This window comes from Leuciscus leuciscus (assembly GCF_965113295.1).
Source record: "Leuciscus leuciscus genome assembly, chromosome: 13".
Lineage (NCBI taxonomy): Eukaryota > Metazoa > Chordata > Actinopteri > Cypriniformes > Leuciscidae > Leuciscus > Leuciscus leuciscus.
Genome location: NC_138737.1, coordinates 26,817,885 through 26,845,255, shown reverse-complemented (window position 1 = coordinate 26,845,255; position 27,371 = coordinate 26,817,885). Strand labels below are relative to the sequence as shown.

The following is a 27,371-nucleotide window of genomic DNA, read 5'->3' as shown; positions in this document are numbered from 1 at the left end:
TGAAGACTGAGTGATAAATGAGCGGAGCCTGTGAACTCCATCCTATCAGCTGATGTCCCACATCAGTCACAGAGACCCCCATATATAATATATCTTGTGTTTATCTGTGTGTGTGTGTGTGTGTGCAGGGGTTTAGACCTGGTGAACGTTCATCTGTTTCACGACGCCTCCAACCTCATAGCCTGCAACGCTAGCCCATCAGTGTATTCCGCAAACCGCAAGAAAGCTCTCAGATATGTCATCAACAGGTTTGTGCTTCTGAATTATTTGTGTAAATACTTTCAAGAAATACAAATGTGACCCTGGATCACAAAACCAGTCATAAGTGGCACGGGTATATCTGTGGCAATAGCCAACAATACATTGTATGGGTCAAAATTTTCGCTTTTTCTTTTATGCCAAAAATCATTTGGCTATTAAGTAAGAATCATGTTCCATGAAGATATTTTGTAAATTTCCTACTATAAAACATTTATTTTTGTGAGTGATTGCAGCATAATTGCGAACATAAATGGACAACTTTAAAGGCGATTTTCTCAATGTTTTGATTTTTTTGCACCCTCAGATTCCAGATCTTCAAATAGCTGTATATTGGCCAAATATTGTCCTATCCTAACAAACCATACATCAATTGAAAGCTTATTTATTCAGCTTTCATGTGATGTATAAATCTCAATTTCATAAAATTGCTCCATCTGAATGGTTTTGTGGTCCAGGGTCACAAATGACAGTGGATGCAAGGACAACATGAAATTAGAATTAAATAACATGCATTAGTGCACGTTATCCCTACATTCATTAAAGGGTTAGTTCACCCACAAATTTATCTCATATATTTATATAAAATATCCCATACTTTACTCACAGGCTGTTCTTTCAGCCAAACACAATTGTCCAAAAATATCCTGGCTCTTCCCAGCTTTGTAATAAGAGAGTGAATGGTACCCTAGATTTTGAAGCCCAAAAAAGCACATTCATTCATCATAAAAGTAATCCATACGGCTCCAGGGGGTTAAAGGGATGGTTCGGAGTAATTTCAACCTAGGGTCCTTTGCACCATGACCTCGAGCCATTACCTTTGTCGAACGTTATTAAAGTTAGAGCTTATTTAGAGAAATCAGCCGGATGGCTTAGTTCAGGCGCTAACGTTCATTCAAGGATGTATCTCGTAAATTACCCCACTAATAATGCCCAGAATGGTACCAAACTTCTACAGTAGTACAAATAGGTTCTGCACTCATAAAACAAGGCATTGGAAAGTTTGTAAGTACATCAGGAGTTTATTTAAATAACACTTGCCTGACGGCTCATGCTACTGCTAACCCAGACGTCGACGTCACTTCTGTGATTTGGGAAAAGCCCATAAAAGTCATTTGCAAAACTCACAAGTGTAAGGGGAAAGTGGAAAACTTTTCCGATGTGTTGACAACTTAGTGTTACTAATAATTGTTGCAAACTGGTACTACCAACAAAATATTAGTGCATTCCTGGAACTGGGCGTCATTACACCACATCCTAAAGGCCCTTGCACACTGAGTCCGAAATTCGCATTTGAAATTTTCGCCGTTAAAAAATAAATACGACCTCACGTTATGTCAGTCACGCATGCACACTACCTCCGAAACTTTCGTCCGTCAAAAAAAAAATTCGGATCAGGTTCAATTTTTAGCGTTTTTCACATCTGTAGCAAGCATTTTGAATGGTGTTTTGACAATTTAGAGCCACCGAATCACGAATATTCACGAATACGGAAAAACGCATGCGAAAATTTCGGACTCAGTGTGCAAGGACCTTTATTCATCGCTTTCTGCCAGGACTTTTACGGGGGTGTTTGGCTCGAGGTCATGGTGCAAAGGAACCTAGGTTGAAATTACTCCAAACCATCCCTTTATTAAAGGCCTTCTGAAGTGAAGCTATGTGTAATTGTAAGAAAAATATCCATATTTATAACTTTATAAACTATAATCACTGGCTTCCGATAATAACGGCCACACGTGAGTCTAGTTCCGGCGGAAGAGTGACCTCTGAACTGACGTATAATAATATTAATCTATAATATCATAGTTCACTCATCATGATCAAATCAAAGCTTGAATAGAATCGAGTCCAGGTCAACATTATTTCCAGTAGAATTTTCTCCTACACACAGAAATGCATCAGTTGAATGCTGTGTTATGTTGTCTTTGAGCAGAAAAGACATTGAGTTGTAATGTGGTTTGTGGTCCATATCAAACTTTTTCTCTTGTCTTGAAGGATGGAAGATAACAGCTACAGTCCTCTTCCCTTCTTCCTGTTTGGGGATTTCAATTTCCGCCTTGACACACTCAGTCTAGTACAGGTAAATCTGACTGATATATTCCACACACACACACCAAAGAGACCATACACACATCAATTATATAACGAATAATATGTGTATTTGTTTGTGTTCAGAACCTCTCCATGTCGGCTGATATCCAGACGGTAAAAAAAGACAGTAGCAACGAGGTAGAAAAAATCATTTGTGAAGGGAAAGACAATGACCACCAGGTGATTATTTATTTTTAAAGCTGTTTTGATGAAAAGAGATATTGAATTAGGTGATACTGAAATATGCTGATTACTTAATCAAATTAACCACAAACATTTGCATATATCAATTATTTCTGAGAAAAGTCTACAAATTAAGATTCAGTCATTCAGTAGACATCGCAAAAGTTAACTTGAGTCTGTCTGAGGTAAATTTACCGACTATTTACACATTCCATTAATTGTTGTTTTTTGTACCAAAAACGTAGGAGTCAGTAAGAATTTTTTTTTTTATTATTCACCAAGGACGCATTAAATGCTGACACAGATCAATTAAATAAGACACTTTCACACTTTCGTCATTTCAAATTTCACAATAATTTTTTTTTTTTTTGAGTCAGACGTCGGCCATTGTGACCATTATTAATTGACATGTGACCATTATTAATTTACTTAGTATATATATATATATATATATATATATATATTAAACATACTAAGTAAATTAATAATGGTCACATGTATGTATATATATATATATATATATATATATATATAAAAAATCTGAATTCACCAATATGCAGAATTACAGAGCCACCACCAAATCTGCCGAGACACTTGCTTTCCTGAGGTTTTGTAAACATAGATGTTAAAGGCTCTGACTTAGCATCTAGGAGATGATTAATTTTTTTCTTTTTGTGTGCGCTCAGACATATCCAGTACACTGTCCAGCCAGATTTATGGTTCTTGGACGGTTGATATTGACTTCTTGCCAGTCCTGAAAATGCACGCTTGCATTTAGATCACTCCTGCAGACCTGTGCTTCATTTTTTTTTTGCCAGCAAAGTTGGAGTTACTCTCCGTTCTTTGCTAGTTTTTTATGCCCTGCATTAACCTCTGTCCTTCTCTTTTCACCTTTGTCTTTACTCTTTGTCTTTCCTTGTGTTTATTCTTTCTTTACTCATTTTTTGTTCCTTTGCTTTCTTTTCAATACTTCATTATTTTTTTTCTGTCCTTCTTTTTATCACTCCATCACTAGGTTCTCCTTCATATAGAGACCAAGTTATTTGCTTACTTGAACCAGGCCGTGTTCAGAGAAAACAACGGAAAAGAGGTCTGAACTTTGTTTTAAGAAATAACATTGATTATAATTCAATCAAAAGAGTGTATCACTAGAAATGAGTTCTGTCTTTCAGCTGCTGAAGTATGATAAGGAGATCTCCGAGTTTCACGATGTCATCACAGAGGAGGATATCCGCTTTCCTCCTAGGTGAGAAACTTTAAAAAGTCTCGTTAAACACCTGAGAATGTAAAGTGCACAATATTCCAAATGTAAAAATCTAAGTAATATCAGACTCTGGCCTTGCAGAAAAGAAACGTCTTTCAGAAGCAGAACAAAGTATATAATTTAAAAATATATATATTATAATAATATTAGCTGTACTTTTCATGGACCAATCAAATCTGTATGGACACTGTAAAATCAGGTCCTACATCACATCATTTCCTGATTAATATTTTATCATTATTAATTTACAGAAATACATTACTTTTGAATACTATCAGTCAAAAGTTTGGGCCGGAAAGATTTTTTTTTTTTTTTTTTGAAGAAGAAATTAATACTTTTATTCAACAAGGACTAAAATATAGTCCTTTTAAAATATAAAAATGTCTTATTCATCAATAACTTTCTTATTCATCAAATAATCCTGAAAAAAATAATGGTTTCCACAGAAATATTAAGCAGCACAACTGTTTTCAACATTGATAAAAAAATAAGTAATGTTTCCTGTGAACCAAATCACCATATTATAATCATTTCTGAAGGAAATTTTAGTTTTAAAAATAATGTGTTACAGTATTGTGTTACTCCCTAAAAAAGTTACTAATTGCGTTACTTAGTTGCTTTTTATGGAAAATAATGCATTACATTACTTTTTCTCGCCTGGGCTGGACTAAACAACAAACTGAACAAAAGTTATATTTTTGGCAAATGCAAAGGCCCTTTCACACCAAATGTGAGATGACCCATGAGAAGAAAGTTCAACACTCTCACTTCAGCAAAAAAAGAAAGAAAAAAAAAGAAACACGTGATGTTTAACTAAAGTCATGTTTGCTTATTTGTATGGTTGAATTGGACCATCGAAAGTCAGCAGCAAAGACACTGGTTAATAAAGTGAAATTAAATACATAAATAGTATATTATTCAACATTTTAACTATTGCAGGTTTGCTTAATGGTTATCATTTCACTGTTTTTATTCATTTTGAGGAATGCTGAATCAGTGTTTGTGCATGCAAGTGAGAAGAGTAAATGCATGTTCACATTAGCAGAACTACAATAACCATCATGTTCACACACAATGCCTCTGCACTTACTCCTGGTTTCTCTCAACGTGAGGACAGGAGAGCTGTCAGTCAATAAATGGGAAAACAAAGTAACTTAAGTGTTCCTTATTTGAAAAAGTAATTCAGATATTTTGGTGTAAATTTAAAAGTAATGCGTTACTTTACTCGTTACTTAGTAAAAGTAATCTGATTACGTAACTCATGTTACTTGTAATACATTACCCCCAACACTGCTGAAGACTGGAGTCATGGTTGCTAAAAATTCAGCTTTGACATTTCAGGAATTAATTTTTTTTTTTTTTATATATATATATATTAAAATAGATTTTTTTATTTATTATTGTAATAATATTTGACAGTATTATAGTTTTGACTGTATTTTTTATCAAATGAATGCAGCCATGGTCAACATAAGAAAAAATAATAATTCCGGACCCAAACCTTTGAACGGTAGTGTTTCATCATGATATTACAGTAGTTAAATATGTTGTGGGTCAATTTTACCCATTCAAATTTCTGAAATGAAAGTTAACTTATGATTTTTTTTCTTGACATTTTGTGACTTTTTCTCAACGTGCCTGCAAAGTGAGGCGTTAAATAATGAATTGTAATTGTCAGTCCAAAACAGTGTAATGTTCATGTCTGAGTTCTGCTTGTATCATTTTAATGTTTCAGTTACCCATACAGTGAAGACTACACTAAACCTACACAGTACATGAACACACGATGCCCGGCATGGTGTGACCGCATCCTAATGTCCCACAGCGCGGGAGACATCATTCACCGGGTAGGTTTACATTTATAACGTTTATTGTGATTTTAATGAAGTTTTTTTCTTCTTCTTCTTTTCTTACATATTCTTTTACACCATAACTAAATATGTTCATCTGTATTACACATCCATGTGTTAAATCTGGTACCAAAGGATATGCAATATGCGTGTTTGAGATGAATGAACAGCGACTTGTATTGCTCTTTGTTGATTTATTGTTTGTTGTCTGCAGAGGGAAGGGAGTGAGAGTGGTGTTTTTTATAACACACTGGGCTCCAACATCTGCATGGGAGACCACAAGGTGATCAGATCTCTCAAACATCCCATCCAAATCAAAATGTTTCAACGAATGCTTATGGATGATTCAATCAATGACTATTTTATTGGTTATGTTTTATGTCTTTTCTCCAGCCTGTTTTCCTGTTTTTTTCACTGAAGACCATTTTACATTGACACTAGGCGAGTCAAAGGGTGAGGCATTTCATTTGTTTGTGTTGTGTTTGCTGCTTTTGTAGCTTGACCTGAAACAACAAAGATTTTGTTTATAAGTATAAAATCAGATTTTCAGGGTTTTTTCCCCCCAATATATTCTTACAGTATAATATGGACAATACATTATACTGCTTTAATGTAAAGAAATACAATAAAACTATATTGGCATTTAATTCAGTTCTATTTTTTATATATCATTTCTTGAATTACCTCAAATTGTAAAAATGTCACCAATAAAATTAACTTTTAATTGAAGATTAACTGCAGTGTGACACGAACTTCAACTAAAACTATCTTAAATTGCAAAGTTGTAATTTTTTTATAATTATGATGCATCTCATTTTATATTATGCATGTCTTTACTCATTGAGTAAATATGGAATGTTTGTACTTTTACACATATATTCGTCACACAAGTGAAATAACAAAGACAAAAAAGTGATTAAATTGGTTTTGACAGGGAACAAAAGCTACAATATTCCTAATTTGAATAATTCTCACCCAAGGCATACGCAAAAAAGGGGGGTAATGGTAAGGGCGTGACATTTCCAAAACACGTAAGAAGCGGTTGACCAATCACAACACACTGGTCCAATCAGAGCACATTGTGTTTTTTAGAAGGAGGGGCTTTATAGAAACCAGAACTAAACAGAGCGTTGCTGGCAGTCCGAGAAAGGAGGTGCTGCAACAATGTAAATATGTGAAAAAATTATGTTTTTTGTACATTTAAACATGAAATCCTACTAGACCCCAAAAACATAATCAAGACTTTGAAAAAGGGCATAACATCTTGATGTTGAAAAAAGGTTTATGTCCACGTTATTTGTCAACCACCCAAGTACACCTCTCCCATTTCCAGTTTGAGTCGCAGAATGTCCGTCAGTCCACTTAAGCGTTCTGTTCTGATCTTCCCCGAGGAGCCGTTAGCCGCCCCTCGGCCCTCATTTACTGTGACGCTGAGCCGAGATGATGGAAGACGGGTCCCGCTGCTCGTCTCCTGATCTATGTCTGTTGGATTCCCTGGCTCTCAAGCCTACGCAAGCAGTTCCACCGCTCTGGACCATAAACGCACCAGTGTTCATTAATTACAGATACACAGAACACAGATCTATCCTGCATTGTTGTCCCATATTGGCATTTTTAGGGCAGTGATTTTGTTTTGCTGCCAGTTTTATGTGTGTTCTATAGGTTACGCTTGTCTAGTGCTTAGATTGGTTTACTACTGAAGCTGGTCTGTCGTTTAATCTCCAAATAGCCTTAAATTATGGACATTAGTATTCTTTGGTGCTTAAATTGAGGAATTGGGGTCTAAAGTGGATTCTGCAGGTTTAATTTTTTTGTTTGTTTAATATTATGTGCAAGACAATACAATGTACATTGTGAAACATTTCAGTCTACGAAAAACGTTAAATGGCTAGAAACAAAGATTGTACTGTACAAAGATTGTAATGGCTAGAAACAGTACTGTACAAAAGCAATGTCAATACCAGACAATACCAAGAAATACAAAACTCTGCACAAATTGTGATACCGTACAGACAGATTATAGAAGAGCAGGAAAGTTTATTTACATAGCATATATGTATATACTTAACAGTCATTGGTAATCCAAAGTGCTTGACATTGGTATAATAAGGAGAGAGAATAAAAAAAAAATGCAAACATTATAAAAGGCCAAATGAATAAGAAAGATAAAAGAACAGTTTTATTTAAAATGGACAAAACTAAAATGGAATGAAATACAGTATAATAAAAAAAATTCAAAAGACAAAATGTGACACATTCCCATTTAAAACGAACTTCTCAGCAATATTATACATTTCAATATAAATTTTCTGTTTAATTCTTATACATTCATAAACCCATTTCAGTCCATTCATAAACCCACTTTAATTCTTTCTATTAGCACTGTTTAAATTTTTTCTACAATTACTAAAAATAATAACAACACATTTCCACTAGATGGTTTTTCATTGAATGGTTTTATCAAGATTTATCAAGATTTCGGGTTAAAATTATTTCATATATAATGGGAAGTGTATGTCTTAGGACAAATAACTGGTCACATGCCATTTTTTAATCACCCTTTAAAAAAAAAATTCATGTGAAATACCCATAAACCAAACAAATATTAATTTACAAAGTTGTCATGTGCAAGATTAATATGTTTTCATAAATAAGTTTTCTTTTCAAGTTGATTAACACTCCTTCTCTCTTTATCAGGACTTCCTGTGTTGTTGACGTGTTCCTAGAGGTTATTCTGTGGTCATCTCTTCCGATCATACCAGGGCTCTACAACAAGTACACACTCACTCTCACACACCGAGACAATGAGAAAACCCCTACAGGACCCCCTGAAATCTCCTGGCAAACTCAAGTGGGCACACAATGTAAAGGACAAGAATTGTTCATTTTCTGATATGTTCTCTTAGTTTTACTTTCATCATATAATGCACATTTAACAAAGACTTCAGGTATGTTCAGTCAGCGTGACTTCAGAAATTTCTGAACAAAGAAAAATAGGACAAAATCAAAAAAGGACCAAGAGAAAGAACACCAAGACTTCTCAAAGCTCTCAACTCCCCACTTTTCACAAACAACTAAGCTTAAGACTTTGCATAGAGTGGGTATTACAACTCCATTCGTTTGCTTTTTACTCATTGTATGCGAATGCAAGTACAAGTATGCTGAAAATAGCACACCGTATCCAAACGCAAGCTGCTGCGACACGCACAAGCTTTGTTTGCTCTTTCACTCCGGAATCTCTTTGCATTGACGTTCATCATTCGTGTGCATGTGCATCGAGTAAAGTGCGGCCTGACACTTTAGCTTTTACCTAGTTGCTTTTCAGTTCTTATGCATGTGTGAGTATGGATTCATAACCGTATGTTTTTGCATTTACACTCGCCTCAGCACTTATGGCTGTCAGCGTGTTCTTCAGCTTCAGTCATTGTCTCTGCGGGGTTGTTAGTCAAGACTCTCGGATCAATAGAATATGTACAGGACACCAAGGGACAAGTTATAAAGCCATTAGCACTTGTGAATTATGGAAATCCCACCCAGAGTGCCCTGGCCTGGAAGCCCCCAGACTTTTAATTAGAGCACTAGTGCAATGTGGAATGCTAATGTGGAGCATAGCGTTCGCAGATCTGTTTGTTGTTTTATTTGCGTTGGATCTTGGGTATTTCGTATTGTTTAGTCAAGTTTAACCACTCTATAAAGGTTTTCATTGGTGTTGGTCCAGCGTTAAATGTGTTTAAAGCTAGTTTTAATTACCACGTTTCGTATAGTAGGATTCTTTGTGGTAAATTACCTTATGTGTTGCTTTATGTAATGACTTTAAATTGTAAATACGTAGGGCTACGTAACTGTTATTGAATCACTTTGTTAGTCACTGATGCTCAGAAATGTATAAATAATCAAACCCGACAATAGGCAAGATTTAAGTTGACACACTTTTATAGTAAAATATCCCTTTAAATGTCCTCAGCAACATGTTTCTCATTTCAAAACCCAAATCAAACAAATTATCTCTACAAGGGATTATATCCAGATATGATAGGGCCGTGATTTCTTAACCAAACCGGAATTTATTGATTAAATCAATATAATCTGAACACCCCCCACGCATAATTTACGTGTGAGGGTTAAATCGTACAGCCCACCTGTCAATAATGGACTTGTTGAAGTTGATTCATGGTATGGTCAACATAATTTACTGTTCTCTGGGGCATCGCTTCAAACCGTGGTTCAATAGGAGGCCACGGAGTCGCTGTAGGAAACGGCATCGATGTCGTTTAGCATTTGAGATTTTACAGATAAACACAAACACTACAGTCTCTTGTGATTTATGTGCACTGTTATTAGCATGCTAAGTTACACGTGTATGTAGCCATTCATGTTTGCACTGGTTTTGGGGAAGTATTTTACTTAGCAGTGATGTGAGCATTCATAGTCCGTAATAAAAGGGATCTTTCTTTCATAGCAATTGTGAAATCAGTCACATTGCTTATTGTATGTTAACCTTTAAGTTATTTCTACTTTCTGTGACTCTGACTTTTCTTCTTCTTTAAAAAAAAAAAGAACTCCTGGGTGAACATATTTTGTTGATCCTGGAACAACATTTCTAACCATATCCCTAAACCTAAACCTATCCATAAGTTATCTCTAAAATCAGTGGGAAATAATCTGTGAATAACTCTGATGTAGAAACACCTAACCATGGTTGCAAGCCTAAACTTGACATAAACTTGTCCCTCAAATCTTACTGGTTAGAATGTTGTTATTGAAAGATATTGATCCAGGAACATTTTGTACTTGGTGAAATCAGGTTCTGCCATGGAGCCACCCTAGAAACATTGAAAAATATATTGTTATATAGTGTCTATCAAGAAAATGGGCAGTGGTATTGTGAAAAGTTTAAAATAAATGGTGACTGCTGGGCCAGGAGGAAACTTGTCGATAAGATCAGAACATTTGCCATTATGAAATTACAGATTGTTTGGAGTAAACAAAGGGAAAGTTCACCCACAAATTTTAATTCTGTCATCGTTTACTCACCCTCGAGTTGTTCTAAACTTGTATGTTTCTTTCTTCTGTTGAACACAAAAGCAGATTGTATTATTAATTTTTTTCTTCTCTATGGAAGTCATTGGGGACCAGCAACAGTTTGGTTACCCACATTCTTCAAAATATCTTCTTGTATGTTCAACAGAACAAAAAAAAAAAACTCATACCGGTTTAGAACAACTTGAGGGTGAATAAACGATGACAGAATTTAATTTTTTTGGGCAAACTATCCCTTTAAACAGTCATATTCATACCTAAAAACTGCAGGAGAAAAAACTTTCTTGTGATTGAAGATGTACATGATGCTTGATAATGTGCCAAATATAGTTTTTTCCTTTTTTTCTCCATTTTATGATTTTTGACAGACCGGTTGTAACAGACATAAGATGCAGTAAAACAGTAGCAGTGCATCTGGTGTACCTAATGTGCTGTCGAATGTTAGACTGGCCTGAAACGGTCTAAAGACCCTCTTACTGTACTATAACTTCTGCAGCACCAATGAATGTTTTTCTCAAATATTTTATGTCTTATTTCCTAATAAAATGTATATATTCATCAACTGATCAGTCGAATTGTGTGTGTTTTTTTTTAGCCTAATAGATAAACAGAATATTTAAATTGGGTAAATAAATAGATAGATAGAAAAATGTAAATTGCTATTGAATATATGAACACATACACTAATGTTCAAAAGTTTGGGGTCGGTAAGATTTTTTTGTGTGTTTTTGAACGAAGTCTCTTATGCTCACGAGGCATTTATTTGTTAAAAAAATACAGTAAAAAATTGTTTTAAAAAAATGAATTGCAATTTAAAATTGACTGTTTTCTATTTTAATCTATTTTTCATTTATTTCTCTGATAGCAAAGGTGAATTTTCAGTAGCCATTAACCCCAATCTTCCTTTTATTAATAAACATATTTGTCCGGTTTCACAGACAAGGCTTAAGCTAGTCCTGGACTAAAATGCATGTTCGAGCTGTTTTAACTGAAAGAAACTTGCTCTGATATATCTTAAAATATGTAAATGCCATTGTTTTGTCTCAAGATTCACACTAGTAATGTTTATTTAATGTTACATTTATAAAAGCTACTTACATATCCTAATTGAACCAAGTCCTAAACCTGGCTTAATCTATGCCTTGTATGTGAAACCAGGACAATAAATGTTTTTCCTTTCTTTTAGAAACAAAAAACTAAACAAAAAACCTTACTGACCTACTAGGGTCAGGAAAATTAAATGCGGGATTAGAACTGAGCCTTTTTTATTATTCAAAAACATTGATGATAATGAATCGTGATATGTAGGCTTTGTCTGAAAGCTCAGGCAGCTGACTTGCCTCACTGCCTTGACTTCGTAGGCAGTGTTTGCGCATGGCAACTTGGTGACAACTAAGTGAATATTTATTTACTACAATAGCAATTTCTCGCTGGAAATCAAAAGTGCGGAAAAGTAAATATACATTTACACACAAACTGACCACCAACTGCAATTTTCAGACGCCATTTTTATTTTTATCAAAGGCTGCGAAGGATACATCTAGGATACAAAAAAACATTAGATAGAGATAGAGACAGGATGCGACACGATCATTGGTTTCGGATGTGCCTTGTTAACTTCTTGTGCTGCATGCGGAGGCAGCATTGTTCAGCTTTCAGACGCAGCCGTTGAGTTTCTCCATATTTTAAATATTGCAACTGGTGCTAAAATTAGCATCACTGAGAAGATCCATTGATGCCTGTTTGGTCAATTGTTTCACATTGACCCCATTCACATTAATTGATCAATCCAGAGTCATTATCATTATAAGACCCTTTAATTGAGGTGTGCAGTTAAGACGTCCATAACAAGCAGATGCCAAACAACACACACACACTCCCACCATCTGCTCTCTCATTTAGATTAAAGGATCTGAGATCTGACTAATGCTTCCCTGTAGACAACTGGTCTCAAAGGAGCCATTAGTTAAATGGCATTCATCAAACTGACAATGACCACTTTATATCCAGTGCCTGCTGATTTGCTGTAGAATTATCAGAGTAAGTTTTACATTTATTGACAGTTCAAACTGCCTTTTTTCCCCAACAGGTTAAACTCAGGCATTAACTTAAAATTGAACTTAATATTCTCAAGATTTCATTCCTTTCATAATGTTCACTTATCCAGTATGCTGAAAAGTTTTGATTTACCTCTTTAAAATGTTAAAAGATTGAACAGATTTTCAAAATAACAGGACAAACTCAACATTCAAAACAGCAATTTATTGTTATAATTAATAATTAATTTACAGATCATGTACATTAGATTATATGCATTTTAGATGTTAAACATTTGAGTGTTATTTATGGTTTCATTTATTTATTATTGGGGGGAATATCTACCCTGTCTTCAAGAGTTTTTAAAAATCAATAAATAATAGTATCTCTACAGTGCTTATGGCATTATGGAAAACATGCTGTCTTATTACTAAACATCCCTGTCTGAACTTGACCTGATTTATGGACTGAGAGGGTTGCAGTTGCAGGTTAGTTCAACTTCACTGGCACAACATGAAATGCTTTTAACTTTTGGAAGAAAGGGAAGAATGTACATCTACAGTGACGTAATGATATAAAGAGAGTGAGAATACAGTTAATTCAGTATTGATTTATGTATCTGATTGCATTTGACCATATCTCCTTGTTATCCCTGTTTCATGAGAATTTAATAATGCATTTTATCTCTGAATAAGTTTGAGCGATATTCAATACAGAATTCAAAGATAACTGGGTACACTGTAAAAAGTGATCAGTTGACTTAACTTAAAAAAGTGAAGAAACCTGTTGCCATAAAATTAAGTAGATAAACTTCATGCGTAATTGAAAAAAATAAGTTATGGGAACTTGACATTTTTTCTTTCAATTACGCATGAAATGTATTTACTTAATTTGATGGCAATGGGTTTCCTCACTTTTTTAAAGTTAAGTCAACTGATCACTTTTTACAGTGTAACACTTTCTTTGAAGCTTTTATAATGCAACATAAATGTATTCTTAATGCCTTAAAATTGATTCCTAAGGCCTTGTAAATTTTGTCAATTGTATGTTCTCGTAAATCATTTTCATCAGTTACAGTAGCCTATAATAAATTATAACGGTTTATTCATGGCTATATATTTAGATAATACATTGTATTATAACACAATAATCAATAACAATGGTATGTATAAAATGTTATAATGCATAATCAAACGAATAGCCATGAATAGTTCAATATTAAAATTATTTGTTATACAGAGTATTAGGCCTAGCTGTCACGCAAGAAAGATCAATATCCCCAATAACTATAGCCTAATCTTTTTATAAAAAAATTCTAGTCCACAAATGTGTTTTTTCCGTTACAATACATACAATGAATTAATTAGGCTACACACTGCCCAAAACATTTAGTCGTCTTTTACATTTTATTTTGCCATTTCTTTAATAGTTTTATAGGCCTATATCATAATTGTTTTACTGTTTAAACTTGTACCGCTGAAAAGCCTAATAGGCTGTTTAATAGCAGGTTCCATTTTGATCACCCCATATCATTTCTGTATCTTTTTTTTCCTTGGCAAAACAAATGGTGGTAATTTTCATAGAAAGTGTTACAGAGAACGGTTATATAATAGCCTACTGTGTATTAGTAGGCTATAATTTGAGACCCCCTTGTTTTTTTGTTTAGTTTTTGGAGTGTATGAATATGCGTGTTTGTTTCTATGTTGGTGTTCTGGTACAGCGGCCTGTTGAACGCGCGTTCGCCTTCAGAGGTGATGCGGTCCTAGGCGAAGTACTGAGAAAGCTCTGCGGTGTTTTCGCAGCAGCTGTCGGATCTTCTCGTCGTCCGTGTCGGGGTCCAGCGGTTTGTTGTACTCCTCGTCCTCCACCTCGTTCTCTGAGCAGTCTCCTCCACTTTCCACCCGCGAGGCCTGTGTGGAGCTGGGCTCCGTCGCGCTCTTCTTCCGCCATTTAGTGCGCCGGTTCTGGAACCACACCTGAGAGGAATCGTATTATCGTGTCAGATTCACGCAGGTGCTGTGCTGTTAAAACTATAAACTATTAAAATTTACAAATAAATAAACTCACAACAAACCTTTAAGAATGTCAGTTAGACCGAACCTACTTAGCTGTTTGCTTCTCAACAACTTTACCAACTTTAATCCACAAACAATTTAGGCGTTTTTATATCGAATAACGCACGAATGCAGAACTATTAAACTATTATTGTAGGTTTAACTTAAAAAAGTAACCTGGTTGTTTATTGAAATTACAAATGTGAGAATGAAGGAGATTGGTTTAATCAACAGAAACTCAAAATATGTTATCTATTCTGAACCACATTAAAGGGATAGTTCACCCAAAAATGAAAAGATTCTGTCATCATTTGCTCCCCCTCATGTTGTTCCAAACCTGTATGAGTTTCTCTCTTCTGTTGAACACAAAAGAAAATATTTTGAAGAATGTTGGTCACCACTGACTGTACCCATTGACTTTTATAGTATGTTTTTCCTACTATGTTTTTCCAACCATCAACAGTTTGATTACCAACACTCTTTAAAATATCTTCTTATGTGTTCAACAGAAGAAACAAACTCACACAGGTTTGGAACAACATGAGGGTGAGTACATGATGACAGATTTTTTTGGGTGCTCTATCCCTTTAATTATCGAAGTTGATTTGACAAAAGAAACAAAGTTGTGATAACAAATCATGAAAATATTCTTTACAGTGTTGTACTATGTTATCTTACTTTAACTTGTGACTCAGTCATGCCTAGTGAGTATGCCAGTCTGGCTCTCTCTGGTCCTGCCAGGTACTTGGTCTGCTCGAAGGTTTTCTCCAGAGCGAAGATCTGGTGCCCGCTGAAAGTGGGTCTTGTGTGCTTCTTTTTCCCCGCCGTCTCAGTGTGATGCCCACCGTCTACAGAGAAAACACAAGTTTGTGTATCCCAACTAAATCTGCGTGTGCTGACTTAATTTTTCTTTTATTTAACCTTGTGACTTCAAAGCAGGAATTGAAATGAAAACTATTTTACATTTACAATTTTTTATTTTATGTTAGAAACATTCATAGTTACATCTGAAACTAAGAGATCTTGGAATAAGTAGAATAACCTTAAATAAAAAATAAAAGAAACATATGGTATTATAGAAGAAGTTTTACATTTTATAGACAACAAATGCCTATGAAAATGTCAAATGTTTGATATAATTATGTTATAATGTTTATTATATTGTATACAAATAATTATTTTAATATAATATTAATATAATAACATTTTGATATTATTATTTTATATTTCAATCTTTTTTTTTTTACATTTCCACTTAAAGCTTAAAATAATGAACTGTTTAATAAAATGATCGGGCTACAGTTATTTAAAGTAAACAATTTTTCTTTATATCTTGTTTACTGAAAAAAAGTCATTTGAAATATTTTTCACAACCTTTCATTTAAATTTAATTTACATCATATAGAGTCAATATTATAAACATGGATAATATCACGCTGATTTGTTAAATCTTGTAACTTTCCACTTAAATCTTAAAATAATTAACTGTTTAATAAGTTTAAGTATTTTTCATTAAAACATTTTTTTTTTAAATCTTGTTTACTGAAAAAAGTCATTTAAAATATTGTCCACAACCTTTCATTTAAATATAATTTACATCATATACATTAGTAAATTTTATATACTGATTTGTTAAATCTTATAACATTTTTACTGACATTTTTAAATATTAATATTAAAATTAAATAATATCGCACTAACTGGACTCACATTTAACCTGTTCTCATCAAGTCCTTAAATACAGTCTAATTGGGATTTTTCTTTATTCTTCTGTATGATATCCAAACAATTTACAAAACTGTACTAAACAATAAATAAGGTAAATTAGTATTAGTAAATGTCACATTGTTGGTATGACATCACACATACTACTCTTTTCAAATGACTCACTGTTGGCACACTGCTGTCTCGCTCCTCTCCACTCGTACCCTCCATCCACCCAGCAGCTGCTGCCTTTGCCCTTCATACCCGAACACTCAACGCCGGCTTTAGGGAAAGCGCTCAGTCCCGATGGGGCGTAATCCCGATTATAATACACCCCTGGACTGGGCACAGCTGTCCCAAAGCCACCCATGGTGGGGTACCCGGACAATAGCGCGGGGGTTCCCGGGCCGCCCATCAAGGATCGACTCAGGATGTCACTGATGCCATGCGGAGTGCCAGCCTGGAGCTGAGCGTTGATATTGGCGGGGCTGAGCTTGTAGAAGGAGTTGGGAATGGAGTACTGGCACACCGGGGCCTTGATGTCTGAGGGGAACTGGTTCAAGCTGTTGTTGAAGAGGAAAGACCCTGAAATATTGGACTCCATGGAAACTAGTGTGCGCTCTTCTTCTGTTTCCAATGACGAGGATGAGGAGGATGATTACCAAGGTCCTGACATCCAGTACTCCGAAGGGTCTAGTCCAGTTCTAATCTGAGTTCTGATTTAATAATCTGGAGTATTTCCAGCGCTCAGTGTGGTCCTCACATCACACCAGGTTCAAAATGTCTGAAAGGTCAGGTAAGAGTCTGTTTTTATTTCCTCTTCTCAACTCTTTTAACTAGTCCATAATGGATGCTGGAACTCCAAAGTGAACACCCAGCGCCACTCTCAGTTGCACAGACAAATGTCCCACTGGCTCTCTGGTTGCAGGTCATAAATAAGATGTACCTTACACAGTCCAACATAATGATGGACAGAATTAGAATGCCCTGTCTTGATTGGTTAAGCGCTCAACGTGCCTGATCTCTTCATTGGTCTGTTTTCACAGTGGGACAGCCTTTGATTGGTTGTCAGCAGATTAATAGTTTTTTAAAAAGTCTGGGTGAGAATAAGTAGCTTTTTAATGGGGCGTCTGCCGTGCCTGTGGAGGAGCAGCTTGGAAGCGTAACACAAGGAAATGGGATTTTTGTCATCTTCAATGGTCATTGGGAATATATTTGACATAGTCATTTTCTTCATAATGATTGTGGCTTTGTGGAAGATGAATAAGATGTTTGGTGACTATGTGATAGATTTTTTTTCTTACTAATATCAGCTGCAAAATCTTCCCCTCTCTGCTTGCGTAATTCCTCAAAATATATGCATTTGCATCTAAATTGTATTTCTGGGATTGTAGAGCAATTTACAATTTTAATCAAAAGTATCAAAGTATGTAGTCAACAAATGGAAAAAGTCAAATGTTTATTGTTTATATGTACACTTAAATGTAACAAGCGCACAAGGGTATAAATAACAAAAACAAAATGATGTTATATAATGAAATAAGTGTAATCTACAGCAACATACACCCATTTTCTGAGAGCAAAAGTTAAATCGTCAGTCTGACCTTTAACTAGGCATTGTCCTTGACTTTCTGGTCTTAGACTGTTTGATATTCTGTCCAGCTCAAGAAGGGTTTTACAATTATAGTTTGTACTGAGATATTGATTGTGTAAGTTCATGCATAAATTCTTAAATTTCTTGACACAGGCATTCACAAGTGGTGTAGTGTCAGTGGCAGTTTTTGAGGTATAAAAAAGGTGCGTGTGTGTGTGTATATATAATAAATATAAATACCTTAGATATAATAACAATAATTAAAGAAAATAATTAAAGAAAGAAAAAAAGGAAGGAAGAAAGCAAGAATGGAAATAAGAAAGGAGAAAGAAAGAAAAAAATAAAGAAGGAATGAAGAATGGAAATAAGGAAGGAGAAAGAAAGAAAAAGGAAGGAAGGAAGAAAAACAAAAAAAGGACATAAGGAAGGAAGGAGAAAGAAAGGAAGGAAATAAGGAAGGAAGGAGAAAGAAAGAAAATAAGGAAGGAGAAAGAAAGAAAGAGAAAAGGAAGGAAGAAAGAAAATAAGGAAGAAAGAAAGAAAGGACATAAGGAAGGAAGGAGAAAGAAAGGAAATAAGGAAGGAAGGAAGGAAGGAAGGAAGGAGAAAGAAAGGAAATAAGGAAGGAGAAAGAAAGGAAATAAGGAAGGAGAAAGAAAGGAAATAAGGAAGGAGAAAGAAAGAAAAAGAAAGAAAGAAAGGACATAAGGAAGGAAGGAGAAAGAAAGGAAGGAAATAAGGAAGGGAGGAAGGAAGGAAGGAGAAAGAAAGGAAATAAGGAAGGAGAAAGAAAGAAAGGAAATAAGGAAGAAAGAAAGAAAATAAGGAAGGAAAGAATAAAGAAAGGCAATAAGGAAGGAAGAAATAATGGAAATAAGTAAGGAAGAAGAAAGAAAGAAAGAAAGAAAGAAAGAAAGAAAGAAAGAAAGAAAGAAAGGAAATAAGGAAGAATGGAAATAAGGAAGGAAGAAAGAAAAAGGAAATAAGGAAGGAAAAAGAAAGAAAGGAAGGAAGAAAGAAAATATAAGGAAGGAAGGAAGAAAGAAAGGAAATAAGGAAGGAAGGAAGAAAGAAAGGAAATAAGGAAGGAATGAGGAAGAAAGTTTGGTCACCATATTTTATTTTATTTTGTATTTAATTTTTTTATGCAGGGATTCCCTGACATTTATTAAAAAACCTCTTCTACTGACGTTTAGGTTTTATAATGAAAAATTCCCTATCTGTATTTAATTGTGTGGGCTGCTTTAACTTGTTTTCCTCTGTAGAGGGCGATAGATATCAGACATCAACAATCTCCACATAGAGACCTTGACAATCCCTCAGTCAGTGCATGAAGACAAGAGGAACACACACTAGTGCTGGAAGCATTTAATCAACCAGTCAGTACATTTATAAAGTAATGTGTCCTCATACCAACACGGCCAATATGTGCATACGTACTTTAATACTGTACTGTTTTATCACTGGAAAATACAATATATAAAGCTGAGTAGCTGTCTCTAGCACAGGGTTGTCAATGCTTTAAAAACAACTGGCAATCTGTGATCAGTGGGAGAATTAAGCTGATGAGCTTGTCTCAACTTGAACTTGGCTTTGTATTTAGACATTTAGTACAAAGAGATTTAATAGAAAACTTTGGTTAATGCACTGAGAACTGACATGAACAAACAATGGACAACTGTATTTTATGAACTAACTTTAACAAAGATCAATAAATACTGTAACAAATGTATTGCTCATTGTTAGTTAATTCATCAACTAATGTTAACAAATAACACCTCATTGTAAAGTGTTTTCATTATATGATGTATTATATTAACTTTAGAGAAAAGGGATGTTTTAGGACAAACAATTACATGGAATTTTTGTTTACACGTGACAATATATCTTGTTTCATCTGATCAGGGCTTCTTCATCTGTTCATCTAGGCTCTCTAAGGGTATTTATAGTTTTGGAAAGTGCTGGATTTGTTTTCGTTTTTTTTTTTTTTTGCTTCAACACACACTACCAAATGTTTGCAGAAAGCTCTTGCAAGTTCTTCATAATTGGAAGTAACTTGCCTGTAAAATCTGGACTTGCACAGTGTGTGAAAATTTCCATTGTTCTCCAGAATGGATTGAAATAAATACAGTATGTTAAACAGAGCTGATAATTATACACTTTTTGACAACTGATATCATTGGCAAATTGTGGATGTGCAGTTTTCTGCAGCCAGTCACTGCGACAAGCGAATTCTGCATACTGCGCAATACTGCTATAATAACAACAACAAGATGTTAAAGATTGTGACTGATTAACGCGACACATCCGTCAAGCTAGAAGGTCAGACGCTCACTGCACGTGTAGTTGTGTATATATTTGAACAAATGTAGTAGATGTGTATTGAAGGGTCAAATACAAAAAGGACAGTTTGTGTGCTAATCTGAAATCTCCTGAAGTCCACAGCTATTATTTATTCATTATAAGTAAACTCCTGAAGTCATTTCCTGCGTTTCCAGATAACCCTCATGTCAGGCAGGTTTCATTATTATTTACTTGTTATGTTTCCGCGTGTTTTTACAAACCACTGCATTGCTTCAAAGAATGATGAAAGAAATGATGTGATGAAAGAAAGATATGATGTGATTAAAATGAAAACATTCTACAGAACTGGACAATTCTACTAAACATGGTTTAGTTTCACATTTCAGATTTTTATTTTATTTATGAATTATTTTATTTGAGTTTTTATTGTTTCTATTTTCATTATTGTTTCTGGCAATTTATATTATTGTGTTGAAAACCAAACCCTACGCCAAAACAAACAGATATTTTTAGAAGTCATGTGTGGTCAGGAGTCATACTTTTGCTTTCGTTATGACAGCGTCTTGCCACATACATGTTTGTGCAGAAAAGGAAAGTGGGATGGTCCTAATCCCTGGATTTTCCAGGTATGTTTTGATTTCAGAGAAATGTCCTGCTGTAAAAGGTTTAACCTCAATCAATAATTGATTTTACATGAATATTCAAACCCATCTGAACTATTTACTGTATGATACATGAATATAATTAGGTAAGTCATAAAAAAAAAAAAAAATATATATATATATATATATATTGCAATGGTATTATTAAAATTACATGCAGGGCCCTCCTCACTTTGGCGATTTCAAATAATGTGAAATCCCGGCATTAATCTCAGCATCAGATTCATATTTCTTGTTTGAAACCCTAAACATAATTAAGAATAATACAGTTTGTTAGGTGTTTGTTTTCTTAAAAAACCTGTCATGAAACTATTCGCCACGTCTTGTTTCACCAGTATTTCAATGACAGCCAAATGACAACTTAAACTTTCAAATGTAGCTTGGATTATATGTATTCAAAACAGAAATAAACTCACTGGTCAAGATTGTTGTTCTCTGGATTTTTCTTATTCACCAAAGAACTCATCTGAAATATTTGTGATTCCATTTGTGAAAGTTTAAACTGTAACACTTTACAATAAGGTTCCATTTGTTAATATTAGTTAACTACATTAGTTAACATGAACTAACAATGAAAAATACTGGTAAATGATTTATCTTAGTAAGTGTTCATTTCAACAGTTACTAATACATTATTAGATCAATTAGATATTACATTATTAAATCAAAAGTTGTCTCTGTGAATATTATTTAATTGACCTGAGCTAATATGAACTAACAATGAACAGTAAATAATGTTAACAAAGATTAATAAATACTGTTACAAACATATTGCTTATTGTTAGCTTAGCTAATGCATTAAATTGAATAAGAATTCTCATCTATGCCATTGTTTAAATGACATGATATATACAGTATATTTAGGAGTAAATTTTGATCTCAACATGTTTTATGAGATTCACCTTTCAGCTCCACCTAATTTCTCAAACATTTATAAGGAAATGAAACAGACAAAATGGCATACTTTATTTGTAAGTTTAAAACATGTAAGTTTCCTAACAACCAATTTAAAAAGAAATCTTACAATGTAATTTCAAAACCAAATTACAAACAGTAAGCCAGTAATTTCCCCACTGTGCCTCACCTGCATACAGTATACTGTAAGCCCGTCCCCTTCTTCTTTTCATTTCTTTTCTTCATTCAGCCAGTGTAACAAGTAAAACAGGCTCTGTACTCATGGGACTCACAATGACTTGGACAGTAAAAGCAGTCACAAATAGTTTTTTGATTGAGTTAACCATCTTGAACATCAGGACCTTTTCATGAGGCAAAGACAAACCAACAATGAGTGAGTATAACTGGTCAAAATACATAAAGTGGTTCTAGGTTCATTGGTTTGTCAGTCTGACTGTAAGATTCATTTGTATTATTTTAGGGCACGATCGCATGTGTGGAAGTCGATGTCTGGGTCCCATGACTTTCAATGTGGACCAGACAGGTCAATATGTGTCCCTCAGCCAAGGAGGGAGACTCGCATCCAGAGACGCCTCCACCTTTATGAACGGTTTGGCGTTTCTTAGCCGCACTGTAAAGGTGGACGAAAAGCTGTGTATATGTATTGAGGACTGCACTTCATCATGGGATGGAGCTCTCCGTGTGGGTTTCACCAACATCTGCCCACAAAGAAACAATATACCACCTGCCTCTATACCAGACCTCAGGGACGCACAGGGATACTGTGTTGTGCCGGTGCCAGAGGACTTGTGTAGGAGAGGTGTAGAGCTTCAGTTTTGGATGAACTATGCAGGCCTGGTTATTATCCAAGAGAAAGGTGGGGAGAAATATTACCTCAAAACAAAAGGACTGAACCTGAAAAATCCACTGTGGGTTTTCATTGATTTGTACGGGAGCACAAGTGCCGTCCGCCTTTTGGGTAAGTACCGAATGCGAAAAAGACTTTTCTTTGCAGTTCAGTCAGAATTGATTATAAAATCTTTGGTAATAATGTGCTGTAGGCTCAAGGAGGGGGAGTCGAACATCATGCCCGGTTTGTCCCGTTGACGGTGGCATCGACTGGTTGACGAGACAGTTTGAGAGACAAATGTCAGAGGAAGAGCAAAGTTATAATAAAATAGGTGAAAAGATTTTCTTAAGACGCCAACATCAATAATAAACCATCCATCAAGCATATTGTTTAGTTTTAGAACCCAGTGAACTGATTCCATTGACTTTTTTTTATCCTGCTTAGACATCAGAACGGTCCAGAAAACATCATCATACTGGAAACCAAGTCTCTTCCTTGTACAGTTTGCCAACCAAACGACATCCCCAAGCACCAAAGAACGCTCAGATCTCACAAGAGCTGGTTTAGGTACATTATATGGCTACTTTCAGCATAAAGGGATAGTTCACCCAAAAATGAAAAATTTGTCATTACTTACTCACCCTCAAGTTGTTCATAAACCTGTATGAGTTTCTTTCTTCTGTTGAACTGACAAGAAGATATTTTGAAGAATGTTGGCTACTGTCAACTGTCTGGTTACCAACATTCTTTAAAATATTTTCTTTTGTGTTCAACAGAAGCAAGAAACTCATACAGGTTTGGAACAACATGAGGGTGAGTAAATGATGACAGAACTTACATTTTTGGGTGAACTATCCTTTTAAAAACATCTCCAGCATCGACAGTTATCATATTGTGCATAACATTTACAATTAACACCAGTTTGAAACATTAAGAATCTTACAATATGTCCCATGTGATGCTTTCTAGGCATACCTGTCCAGAAGAGGAGTCAGGAGTCAAGAGGAGTAGATCTAAACTGGACTTGGAGAGAGCTGAATTGCTTCATTTGCTCCAGATATCCATTGGTCAATCTGGATTTGATTGGTTTCCATTTAGCAAAGGCTGATAAACGTGGAAGACTTTGCAGATTACGTGCAGACACTCTGAAGAAAATAAAAAAGGAGCTTGATGATAGCGAACTTTATATAATTCCTGAGACGGACATTGTTTTAAATGAGGTATAGTAGGAAATTGTTATTTATTTATTCATTTAATCAGTTCTGAAATACTGTAATAAGTACCACAGTACTAAAGTAAATGTTTATGCACTGGAGTTCTTTGAAGGCACTTCAGCAGCTCAACCTGCTAGTTAACAATTACTTGACAATACTATACAATTAAACTAGGCTACTACTTTTTCCACAGATGACTGCGCACACACCATCGTCAGTCATGAATGCAAATGCTTTCTCACCATCACACTCTCCTCCACCTGATCCTGCACAACAGAGGAACCGGCTGACTTCAACCAACAGTTATTTTTCAGATTCAAGCCGAAACTCATCAGTGGTAATTATCTTTATGATGACACACACACCTTACATACATCTTTGACATTGACATTGCAGAAAGGCAGCATAAGGCAGTGTTCACATCTCTTCAACAGGAGGACATGGACGTTAGCTCTTTGCTCAGAGAGTTTCAGCACATGCATCTCAGTGCCAATGAACAAGTTTCAGTATTGGTTTCTCGTAAGAAGTTGCTGCAGAGTGCTAAAGATACGCTTTCCAACTGCAATTTCCCTTGGACCAAAATACCCCTCGTGACATTTGTTGGTGAGCAAGCACTCGACTGTGGAGGTCCACGGAGAGAGTTTTTTAGGTATGTCACTTACAATAAAAATTTGGATTTGGATTCATTAAAGAGTAGAAAACTCATTCTTACAAAGGAAACATGCACTAGTGAGATTACAGTTTTGTTTGACTTTGACATGAATGGCATCTCGTTTCATCTTTACCCTGGCCTCAGAATCCTGATGATGGAGGTGCAAAGCTCACTGGGGATCTTTGAGGGACCGTCTGGACACTTGTTCTTCACCTATGACCAGATGGCCTTGGAGGAACACAAGTATGAGTTGGCAGGGAAGCTGATTGCGTGGTCTGTGGCTCATGGCGGACCAGGACTCAAAGCTTTTGACCCTTGCCTGTACCAGCTGATGTGCACCCAAGAATGTCAACTGGAAGACTTTGACTGGCACCTGATACCAGATGCTGACATTCAGGACAAACTGAAAAAGGTTTCTATCCCTTTCTCCTTCAATCTGTTTCCCTTCTTTAGCTACAAGATCTCTAACCATTTTATCTTGCGTTCAGATTTTGTCATGTAAAACGTCGAAAGACCTCTGTAGGCTTCAGAGAGAGCATGGCGACTGGATCTGTGACTGTGGATTCCCTGGAATATACAGACCTGGAATTTCCATCAAAGATGTACCAAAGATTTACTCCTATGCAGTTCGACATTACATATATCTTAGGTAAGTATCTATATAAAAATTTGATCTCTCATATAATAAACATTATTTACGCTTGCTTTTATCAAATGAAAGGGCTTTTTACACTGAGTGCGATTAAGTGACGCGAATGTACGTCGCGAGGACACGCTTGAATCAAAACTATAGATCCCTATGGAGTTATTCACACCGGGCGCAATCAATCGCAACGTGACAAAGCGAGAAGTGTGTCAACAATGAAACGAGCCGCCCAATAGATTTGAGCTTACCCGAGTCACAGTGGTGGCGCTGTTTTGAAAACCTGCGTAAACACTGAATAAAAGTATTCCAGAAGATAATAGAATGGATGTTGAGTTCTTGTATCATTGGTGTCTGAGAACAGATTTATTCTTACATGTTCTTTATACAGATTTGTATTCATTTCCCACTGAATTATGCGATCTGAAGAGCTTGAAAAAGCATATAAAATTCTCAGTCAGCGCCACCTATCGTTCAGGCGTGAATTAGCTGAAGGCAGTCAATCATTTCACGTTCAGAAAGCTCCGTTCGTAGGCGATTTGCTTAACTTTATCGCGGCGTACTCAATGTGAAAGAACTCATTTATACGACAGTTAGTTCCGGTCCTCTAATTTGACTAGTCGTTCCAAGAGCACTGTTTAGGATATTTATACAAATAATTATCTACTTCTTAAACTGCTTAAATATAAGAATAGTCATTTAACAGTCTCTGCTAATTTTCACAGAACATCAAATATGATTCACCAGTTCACAAAGGGACTGAATGCTTATGGACAGTTCTGGGATATGGTAAGAACTCACTGGGTTGAGTTTCTGCCCATCTTTACCAACATACATGAGCCCCTTTCCAGAAGCACATTCACAGCCCTGTTGCAAATCCACTGGAGTAAAGCAGGGACCAAGAAGAGAGCGGCTGAAGAGGAGACTTTACATTATTGGGAACTGGTGCTTCAGATGATTGAGGGTGAGTTTCCTAGTCAGCAAGTAAACTGTGTAATTGCATACTTGTGCTTGTAATTGGCAATTTGTTAAGACTTGAGCTTGTAATTTTTCCCTCAACAGATAAAAAAGCTCCACATAATGAATTGCGTTTTGAGGAGATTTTGGCCTTCATAACTGGAGCGGATGAAGTCCCACCGCTTGGGTTCTCCCAGAAGCCCAGCATTAATTTCTACCAGCCAGAGGAGCGTGGATGCCGTCTACCATATGCTAACACATGCATGATGGGATTGTTCCTGCCCAGGGTAGTAAAAGATGAAGTGGAACTTTACAGAATGCTTCTGAGAGCAATCCGAGATTCGGCTGAATTTGGGAGAACATAAACGTATATAGTTCAATATTCGAATGGAAACATTCACATCTGAAATATATAATTACTATATACAAGCTACTATTTCATTACTTGAAAAGAAAGCGCTTATGTACAGTTATTTTTATATGCTATATATTTTTTGACATGTTTACATTTATTTTACATTGTACTGTAATTACAATAACTGGGTAATAACTAGGTACTAACCCTGAACCTACCCCTAAACCTAACCTTAACCCCTGTAGTACATTATGTATTTATATAAATATATTTATATGTATATATGTATTATATATGTATTCACTTAAGTAGGCTAAGTATACACTGTAAGTATATGCACTTTTAAATAAAGTGCAACTCTAATGTCAGTCATGCATCTATAAACGGTTAAAAAAGAAACAAATTGAGTGTTTATTTCTCTGGTTTGGTGGGGAGGAGTGATAAACAACTGCAATTCAGCGAATCAACTGTGATTTCATACAGTGTCGACTAGGAACTATTAGGTAAAATATTTAAAAAAATAAAAATATTTCAAGTGAACAATGAATACCTGCACACATCAAAACATATTCTTCTTTAGTTGAAGTAACTAAGAAGTAACTTCTTCTTCCATAGTTGGGTAACGATGCTTTTGTGAAACGCTCTCCTGGTAGACAGTGTGTTACTACATAGGTTTGGCATCTAAAACTGGTTTACAGAATGATGATTGGCAGGTCCTATTCTCTTCAATCTGCCAACTGAACATTTAAGTATGCAGTGAATTAA

The 27,371-nt window shown here is 35.4% G+C and overlaps 3 protein-coding genes across 4 annotated transcripts in view; 2 read left to right on the top strand and 1 right to left on the bottom strand.

Moving 5' to 3' along the window:
- inpp5l (inositol polyphosphate-5-phosphatase L) overlaps positions 1-11,252 on the top strand; it is a 32,299-nt gene extending 21,047 nt beyond the window's left edge. The window contains exons 8-16 of one of the 2 annotated variants that reach the window (XM_082187771.1): positions 129-248; positions 2,254-2,338; positions 2,434-2,529; positions 3,548-3,622; positions 3,705-3,778; positions 5,532-5,647; positions 5,868-5,929; positions 6,040-6,099; positions 8,344-11,252. In XM_082187771.1, the coding sequence (XP_082043897.1) occupies positions 129-248; positions 2,254-2,338; positions 2,434-2,529; positions 3,548-3,622; positions 3,705-3,778; positions 5,532-5,647; positions 5,868-5,929; positions 6,040-6,081 (670 nt within the window). In that variant the 3' untranslated portion in view covers positions 6,082-6,099; positions 8,344-11,252. Of the gene's footprint in view, positions 1-128; positions 249-2,253; positions 2,339-2,433; positions 2,530-3,547; positions 3,623-3,704; positions 3,779-5,531; positions 5,648-5,860; positions 5,930-6,039; positions 6,100-8,343 lie in introns of both variants that reach the window. The other variant, XM_082187770.1, reaches the window with a different exon arrangement.
- On the bottom strand, positions 10,178-20,446 carry nkx6.3 (NK6 homeobox 3). Its single transcript, XM_082187797.1, has 3 exons — positions 16,668-20,446; positions 15,456-15,625; positions 10,178-14,699 (listed from the first exon to the last, which is right to left on the bottom strand). Exons 1-3 carry the CDS (start codon positions 17,083-17,085, stop codon positions 14,469-14,471), a joined length of 819 nt encoding a protein of 272 aa, XP_082043923.1. The 5' UTR covers positions 17,086-20,446; the 3' UTR covers positions 10,178-14,468.
- A 1,610-nt stretch (positions 20,447-22,056) lies between these two features.
- LOC309512252 (uncharacterized protein) lies at positions 22,057-27,160 on the top strand. Its single transcript, XM_082187742.1, has 11 exons — positions 22,057-22,329; positions 22,417-22,914; positions 22,997-23,116; positions 23,230-23,352; positions 23,755-24,005; positions 24,193-24,336; positions 24,434-24,648; positions 24,796-25,063; positions 25,140-25,300; positions 26,020-26,258; positions 26,357-27,160. The coding sequence occupies exons 1-11, from the start codon at positions 22,326-22,328 to the stop codon at positions 26,614-26,616; spliced, it is 2,283 nt and encodes a 760-aa protein (XP_082043868.1). The 5' UTR covers positions 22,057-22,325; the 3' UTR covers positions 26,617-27,160.
- Positions 27,161-27,371: the final 211 nt, after the last annotated feature.